The sequence below is a fragment of the Juglans regia genome, chromosome 10 (assembly GCF_001411555.2).
Source record: "Juglans regia cultivar Chandler chromosome 10, Walnut 2.0, whole genome shotgun sequence".
In the NCBI taxonomy this organism is placed as follows: Eukaryota; Viridiplantae; Streptophyta; class Magnoliopsida; order Fagales; family Juglandaceae; genus Juglans; species Juglans regia.
Genome location: NC_049910.1, coordinates 29,908,695 through 29,917,963, shown reverse-complemented (window position 1 = coordinate 29,917,963; position 9,269 = coordinate 29,908,695). Strand labels below are relative to the sequence as shown.

Genomic DNA, 9,269 nt, shown 5'->3' with positions numbered 1-9,269 from the left:
TTCTTTTACATTCCACGTGCTGCAATTTAAGTTGTTTTGTTAGTGATGGGCTGCGTCCATATGGGAATTCAGAAATGGCACAGGAAAAGGGTAGAAAAAAATAGTCTGAACTTGTATTTGCAATTGGAGGTTGGGAGCCCTGAAAGTTACTCCCGTAGCAATACTCAGTAGTGAATTTCCTTTCTAGCAATTTGACAAACACTTGGTGTGCATTCTGCTTATCCATTGCTGCAACTACATTCCTGGTTCCATCATCTTTCCTTTAATACATCGTTGTTTCATTACATCAGAATAGCAGGTTCTTAACATTGGTATCAGGGAGCCAATCGTTCCTACCAACCAAACCTAACTCTAGCCAAACAGATCCATTCCATCACCACCTAAACAGAACCACACAGACCCATCACTACCATGGCTGAGAATACCAGATCTAAACACGAACACCTTGAGGTTTTACAAACTCAAGTAGAACAACACCAATAGGAATTTGTTACAGTAAAAGCTGATATCAGGGAGCTCAAAACTGATGTCCAAGAAATGAAAGATATGCTACGTACCCTTGTAAACGAACATCATCATCCATTTCCTCCTCCACCTTTTAACCATGAAACCAACCTTGAAATGGAGAATTATGACCCAAGAAGATTCAACAACAGAGGGGTCAAGCTTGACTTCCCTCATTTCCAAGGAGTTAATCCAGCTATATGGCTTTTTAAATCCAACCACTACTTCGAGTTCTACCAAACACCATTGCCTCAACGATTATTGATGGCCTCTTATCATATGGAAGGAGATGCACTGGTATAGTTCCAAAATGTCGTTGATGGAGGGTTGTGCCGTGATTGGGAAGCTTTTTCTAGAGCATTACTGCTGCGTTTTGGACCCACGGCCTATGATGATCCAATGGAGGCGTTGACGAGACTGAAACAAACCAGTACCGTGGCATCTTACATGAACCAATTTGAAGGGTTGACCAACCGCCTACAAGGTCTCTCTCAGTCGCACAAACTCAGCTGCTTTCTTAGTGGCTTAAAAGATGAAATTCGCATCCCAGTTCGTATGTTATACCCTGTGAATTTAAATGCAACATATGGGTTAGCAAAGATGCAAGAGGAATACCTTCCAAGTATAAGAAAAGTTGCTAAATCAACGGGAGAGACAACCACTTCCATGGGAGGGGGAAATTACTCTACTGGGTCTTATTCTAGTGACTATTCTAACAAATGGAGGAAACCTATGGGGGGTGCTAAACCAATTTCGTCCGAGCAAATGAATGAAAAGCGACGCAAAGGCTTATGTTTTAATTGCGATGAGAAGTGGAATCCTCTACACACTTGTAAAACTCCTCGTATTTATCTCTTGGAGGTGAATGAGGAAGTGTGTGAAGAAGAAGAAGAGCTGCCAGTGGTGGAAATAGAACAAAAACCAGCACAAGAAACACCAGCCACACCAACCAGTAGCAAGGAAGAACTAGAAATTTCCTTGGCTGCTATAGCAGGAACCCCCACGATGAGAACAATGCGTTTACTAGGAAGTCTTTGTGGAGAACAAATGGTGATACTAGTGGATTCAGGCAGCTCCCATAATTTTATAGACTCAGCCTTAGCAGCAAAGTTGCAGCTGCCTATTGATTATTCAGCGAACTTAAAAGTTAGAGTGGCAAATGGCCAAGGCCTTAACAGTGAGGGCATTTGCAAGACAGCCCAGTTGAAGGTGCTGACATTGTGCTTGGATCTTGCTGGGTATGACATTGTGCTTGGAGTCCAATGGCTAGAGACCTTGGGCCCCATAACTTGGGATTTTTCGAAATTCCTAATGACCTTTGTGTGCGAAGGTAAAACTATTGAGTTCAAGGGATTGAAGTTGAATTCCTCAGTTGTAGAGGATGGCCAAAAGTTATTGAAGGCAACCTTAGCGAAAGGGAAAGGCATTTTTTTACAAATTGTGTGTGAAGGGGCAGTGAAGGGAAATTATGAATTGGTGGAAGGGCAATTTTCTGAACTGTTAGAGGAGTTTAAGACAATATTTGATGAACCCCAAGGGTTACCACCACCTCGTACTCATGACCATCAAATAGTCCTTAAGGAGGGAACTCAACCCATAACAAATAGACCCTACCGTTACCCTTATTACCAGAAAACTGAAATTGAGAAGATTGTGGCTGAGTTATTGAAATCGAGAGTGATTAGACCCAGTTCTAGCCCTTTTTCCTCCCTTATTTTGTTGGTTTGTAAAGCCGATAGAAGTTGGTGGCTTTGCGTGGACTATAGGGCACTTAATAAAGACACGGTAAAGGCCAAGTTTCCAATTCCCGTTATTGATGAATTGCTAGATGAACTCTTTGGCTCGGTGATTTTTTCCAAACTTGATTTAAGATCGGGTTACCATCAAGTGAGAGTGGTGCCTAGTGATATTCCTAAAACAGCTTTCCGTACCCATGATGGACATTATGAATTCTTGGTGATGCCTTTTGGCCTCACCAATGCTCTAGCCACATTCCAAGGGTTAATGAATGATGTTTTCAAACCTTTCTTGAGGAAATTTGTGCTTGTGTTCTTTGAAGACATTTTGGTATACAGTAAATCTTAGGAAGAGCATGTGGGCCACCTAAGAGAAGTGTTAAACATGCTGAAACAGCACTGCCTATATGCAAAAAAATCTAAGTGTCGGTTTACGGTTGATGAAGTTGACTATTTGGGCCACATTATTAATGATAAAGGGGTAATGGCTGATCCTTCTAAAATTGTGTCTATGTTAGAGTGGCCCGAGCCCAAGCATGTGAAGGCCTTGCGAGGATTCCTAGGGCTCACGGGATATTACCGAAAATTCATCCGGAATGCATTTGTTAATTAAGAGTATGACCCACTCTGTAGTTTGTTATGATAGTGAAAGTTGTTAAGATGGCAAGCAAGACATGCTCAAAATTTAAACAAAGACAAGACTGAGTCAAATAGAGATATCGGCCCCTATCTAACGGCCATCTACCGAGATCTAGAAAGAGGAAGAAAGCAACATTCGCACCCAACATCACTACTAGACACTTCAGGGATTGTTTTCTTTCTACTATATTCATATATTCACTCTAAATATTTAGAAGAAATAGACCGAAACGTAGGGGTGTAACCGGTCCGGTCCAGTCCAGTTTTGGATAAAATCTAGGACCGAACCGGTATGTACCAGTTTTGTATTTTTCAAAACCGATTACGCACCGGTACTTCCGGTTTTACCGGTTTCCGGTCCGGTCCGGTCCGGTTTTTCGGTTTTTTTAAAATGTAAATTTCACAATTTTTCATTAAAATTTTGTTTATAAAAAAAAAAATTGATTTAAAAAAAACTGTTTTATACTTTTATTAATATATTAGACTATATAATATTATTAATATTAGACTATTGGTATAGTTATAAGTTATATATTAGTATTAATTATAAACTTTTAGTGATTTAGTATTAACATTTTATGTAATAATTTATAAATTATAATAATATATGAATATATATGTTATATATAAAATTTCACATAAACATTTATAATTATACATTATATATAAACCTTATATATATTAATATTTAATATATATAAAATATTTTGTATAAAACTTATATATAAAAATATTATTTTTTATTTCTTTTAATCAACCGGTCCGGTCCGGTTCGGTCCGGTCCAAAAAATTCCGGAACCGAACCGGACCGGAACCGGCCGGTTTTTACGTTTTGAAAACCGGTTCCGGACCGGACCGGTTCAAAACCAGTAAAACCGGTCCGGTTCGGTCCGGTTTTCTGATTTTCCGGTTTGAGTTTACACCCCTACCGAAACGTGACTCAACACCTTTACAAAGCAACGAACCACCCCCAGGGGGAGTGTAAGAAAGGGGTACCCATAGTGGGCACCCCTTCACCTTCTCTTAGTGGTTATGAAGTGGTTCTTAACCACTTCATGAAACTTGATGACTGGCCATTAAGGGCCAGCCAGGGGTTCCACTTAGAGGGGCTAAGCCCCTCTCCCCTTTGGATGACACTTGCATCAAAGACAAGAAATCTCTCTCTCAAATGGTTCTCTCTAGTCCCATCATTTAGGCTATGGAATATATGGGTGTTGCTCTGGTATTACCACGTAGCACACTCCACCATCGATACGGGAGATTCCTGATAAACGACGACGAAGAATCTGTGGAACAACCGCACTAGATCCTAGATATTTACGATGAGGTAATATCGCTTCCGCTGTATACTTTGATCTAGTATTTCTAACATTGGCATTAGAGCCACAAATCGGTTGTTCTCGATTTGTAATTTGCCGTGCGTATTGTGATTTTTTTTACCGAAAATGTTTTCCCGCACAATGAAATTTTTTTTTTAAAGCACGATGAGAAAATTTTTATTTTCTCTCGGTAACCAACACACCACCGTGAGAGGTGGTTCGTGTAATATTCGCCACTTGATGGATGCTGATCATGGTTAACGCAACAAAAGGATTGCTGCACAGGCATCGGGTGTGGCCATATCATGACGCAGCAACCTGCATTGGAGGGTATTGTGCACACTGATGCTATGAGCACCACAAGAGTCACCAACGAATCATGGGTGCTGCGAACACCGTTGTAGTGTCCATGACCTCGGTGGAACGCGCGTCGGAGGACTGCGGCATGCACTAGAGGTGCTGATGCCGCAGACCAAGTAGAGCACCACAGTTGGTGGCCGGCTCCTCGACGGAGGTGCTGTGTTCTGCTGCGTGCAGAACAACGTGCACCATGGTGGTGCTGTGAAGCTCTGCATTGCACAGAGCACGACAGCTCCATTTTCCTGAGCTGCACTGAGCAGCGGACGCTAGGCCAATGAAGTGCTGACTGTCGTGTGCAGATCCAAGCCCAGCTATGGGAAGAGCCATTGTCGTGGCCAAGCACAGCACGCTGCCACAAGGGGCAGCGTTGGGTGGTGGCGAGCTGGAGGCTCTGCTGCTTGCAGAGGAGCACCACGAGTTTTGTTGTGTTACTGAGCGCACCAAGAGCAGGGTGCTACCAACTCTGTTGCACGTAGAGGAGCACGGCAGCTCCGCGGCTCCCCAACACATGGCTGCGGCGCTTCTAACTGCCAGGATGTGGCGGTGATGCAAACGGGGCAGCCAAAAGCCGCTGTCTTCCATGGTGGGCAGAGCTCTCTGGAGTGGAAGATAGGGTGGCGGCGGTTACAAGTTGATGATCCATGTTTTTTTTTTAATTTTTTCTTCCATTACAAGCACTGTAACCGTTGGTTTGAGAAAGAAGAAGAACAGTGAAAAAAAGTTTTTTTTGTTTATTTTCATCTATATGGGCTGGAGAACAGAGTGAAATGGGTTGTAGGCTGTAAAACAAATGGGTTGTTTTTTAATAAATAAAGCTTTTCGGCCTGGCCCATATTTTTATTTTAACAAAACAAAAACAGTTTGAGTTATCTATTTTAGGCTTATACTGTTTTGGGCAATTTTTTTGTTTTAAAAAAAATGAGGCCCGTATCATATCCTGTTAAGAGTGCTTGTGGATTGGGTTGTGAGCCCAGCAAGCACAAGCTCACTTTGCAGTTGGGCGCCCAAGGGGGTACGGTCCATTGGCTGTCTAAGAATAGTGATGTTTGACAAAATGCTTGGGTGGTGTTTTGAACCCAAGACCTCACACACAAGAGTTATAAGCTCAACCATTGGGATAGAGCTTATTGTTAGTGTGTGCTGATTTTATTTACTAATTCAGCATGTAATTGTGGAATAAAATATTTATTCTGAAATATATTTTTGCATGTGCTTATTGAATACATGCATGTCATGATATTATGATGTCATATTTTATTGCACTTGTCATGCTTTTTATTTTATATTATAAATTGCTTGGATTATTATTTTTTGGTAAATAATAATTATTTGGATGAAATGTGATGTGATTATTTTTCGTACATGCATTGCGATTGCATGTAATTGTACGAACTTATTTTATCACTTATATTGTTAGACTATTTTTAAGAATTGTCTTCAGTTTTTTTAGAATTTGATAAACTAGAGGATTAAGTAGCCCGAATTTGATTAGTCCATCCTTCTGATTGGCTCAAATGAATTTCTTCAATCTAAGAAGAAATTGTTTTTTTCATGTGACTAACTCTGTAGATTGCTTATCTTGTAAAAGAGATTGATTTGGAATTAATCTCCTATACGATATAAATTAGCGCGAAAATTCAGTTAGAAATTAATAATTAGACATTGAGGTGCAAGAGACGATTAGGAAGCTTAACGAATTTTCGATCTTGCGATGTGTATTAATTATTTTTGTTCTGACTTAGATTAACGCTGTAGATTTCTTAAATGTGTGTGCAATTAGATGCGCATAGTTTAGTAACTTTGAGATAACCATGAAGAAAACCTAGAGATTATTTATACGACTTAATCGTCGCATTAATCTCCTCCATGAGCAGGAGTTAGAAACAAATAAAGATTATTGTGAGTGTCAGATTGTCTTAGACTATTATTATTGTCAAACCTCTAAAAGGTCTAGAGTAAAATTGGAAGTGCGCGTAGAACGCATGCACTACAATTTTTATAGAAGTTGATGGGATCAACTATCAGAAAGAGCTAAACCACTATTTTGCCTTCGAATCTTGTGGGTAATAACAGAAGTTGCGTGTTGTTTTTGTAACGCAAAGATTAATTGCTCCTATATTTGAGGTTGAGCATATAATCTTGAAGAAACTTAGATTAACTCACAGATAAGTATATAGCCTCTCTACTTGCTAGTATGTTTGGAAAGTAAGGACATTAAAATTTGAGTGTGCAGAAGTGTTGAGGACATTCTTGATTGGCACATTCATTTTTTAAAGCATCTCTATGTGGTATTAGTACTGGTAATCTTGCTCAAGTTTTATTTCTCTCTAGTGAGAACAGATAGGTTCTTGCAGATATATAAACTTTAGAGCACCCCTTGAGAGTAATACCAAGCACCTTGGAGGTTTACATGGTAACTGTGGCAGAAGTTTGAATAATTAGGTACGACTTAAATTAAGCCTAAAAATTTTGCTCATGGTTGCATTGATGCAAGATAGGTTTTAGGCTAAGATAATTTTTCGCAAAGTTTTTCTTTTCTCTCCTATAGTAGATTGAAGAATATGAAAAATATTGAGTATGCAAGAAATAAGGATATATCGCTAGTTAACAGCTAAAACGTCACATAATGCTTTTGTTGGACAAAACGATATTTTTATTAGCACTTTTAATGCGATATTTGTGAAGTCTATACCTAATTTGATTTAAGACTTATTGAAAGTAGTGGTGTTAGTGAGAATTCCTAGAGGTTTGGAAGTTGGATGGTCACTTATTGACTTAGTGGTATTATTTTTCAGGGGGGAAAATGATATACTAAAATATGCCATGGAGGCATAGGATGATGGGTGTGAAGTTTGAGAAATTGAAAATTTTCTCGCTAATGAGATCCCTCTTCTTGGTTTAGTAGAGTCAAAGACAAGGCAATATGAGCATTTTCTATGTGAAAGTTCCTATATATGCACACTAAGGACTTTGATAATAAATATGTTGTTTCATCATATAAATGCGATCCAAAATTTTTTTATGAAAATATATTTTTCAGTTAAAATTTTTTTGAAATCACAATCGTATGAGTTATATGATGAGAACAATTATCTCGCAGTTTATTGACTTGTTGAGAATGGTGTTATAAATGAATTATGACACAAAGCAGTTGTTACATCACACTTGAGTTGATGTAATATGGGGTTGTAGCCTTAATTATGATTTGTCGTCCTTAGATCGAGTTCATTCGCTTTTGAGAAAGGCTGAGTCACTATTCAACGATGGTGGGGAATTGTGGATTTTTGTAACACTTTTTTTTTTGAAAGAATGTTTTCATCACGTTTCATTCCACATTACCTTAACTTTAATATTTTCAAATTTTTTTATATAAGATTGTTGAAAATAATGGGAGTAATTCAACAACTAGTGAGAGTATACCTTTGAGTTAAGGTGTACCATTAGTGATAGTGACTCCCAAAAGTTATAGAATATAAGGATCCTCATAAATAGCGTGGTAGCTTTATATCAGTATTCTCTCGTCGTTTAGGGACTAGAAGAGAATATTTGTAATATGGCTCCGCTAAAAGTATTGAATTCACATAGTAGGAATCCCAACATAGAATCTTAGATTCGCTTCACTTATATGATCCAACTTGGGGTTGTTGATCTAATTGACAAAGGAAAAGTGGAGTTAATAGAGGTATAGATCCATCTCTTGGCACTAATTGAGTTGCATTTAGATAGCTATTGATCGCATATTTATTGAAAACTTTTTTTAAAAGAGTTAAATAGCTAATTCTCATAGGAGAATTAGATAATTAGCTTTTGTGATGTTTAAGCATGAAGTACTTTGAGCGCATGATTGTTGCTAGTACTATTTTGGTACATAAAGTGAATGAATGTTGCTGGTGCTGTTTACATGCGGCCTAAACAAACCATCTATTCAAAGATACCCAATGTACCTAGTCATTTTTTTTAAAAAACTACCTATTGAATAAAATGGGATTCTTTGAACGCTGTTGATAATATTAGAAAAGTGTCATCATAAGAGATATTGCGAACTGGTTATCTTAGATAATTAATTGTCGCCTAATAAGAGGTTTTCCATACTATGAGGTGATGGACATGGGTTTGAGAAAAGTAGCTTAGGCTTTATGTCTTGTGAGACTGTTTATAAGAAAAACAGTTTCTAGGAGCTCTTGTTCAAAATCACAATTAATGAGATGGAAAATACTAAAGAATCTCGTTTTGCTTATACTGTTTGGTGTTTCCATTATGGTTTGCTCATGGGAGTTAGAGGTTAAGATTTTGTTAGAGGGTAAATATGGCTTACTTGGTTAAGTGAGTTTGTGATGCGATTGTCGTTAATAGTAATGACTAGAGTATTATGATTGTCTTTGGGGGCAAAGGCCCTAATCGCTTTACCCTTAATGAAAAATAAGATTCTCACATGTTTTTCTTGAGTACAAGAAATTTATATGAAACCTTGAAGTTGCAAATTAAGTTTGCTGAATGATATTTGTGGTAACCTTGTAGATTCTTAAAAATCGCAGTTGGACTTGATGACTAGAATCTAAGGTTTCTATTGTGAGCTCGACCTAAATGAGATTCGCAATGAATCGTCGTTGACTTCATGGTTGTGCAAAAGACTTTTATTTGTAAAAGCTGAGTCTCTTGATAGGAGCATGTTTTGGAAAGTTACTACACATTAGAATACGCATTGAGAAAA

The 9,269-nt window shown here is 38.3% G+C and overlaps 1 protein-coding gene across 1 annotated transcript; it reads left to right on the top strand.

Annotated features, from left to right (window-relative positions):
* The first annotated feature begins 903 nt into the window (after positions 1–903).
* LOC118349695 lies at positions 904–2,589 on the top strand. The gene has a single exon (XM_035695231.1). The coding sequence runs from the start codon at positions 904–906 to the stop codon at positions 2,587–2,589; it is 1,686 nt and encodes a 561-aa protein (XP_035551124.1).
* The last annotated feature ends 6,680 nt before the right edge of the window (positions 2,590–9,269 follow it).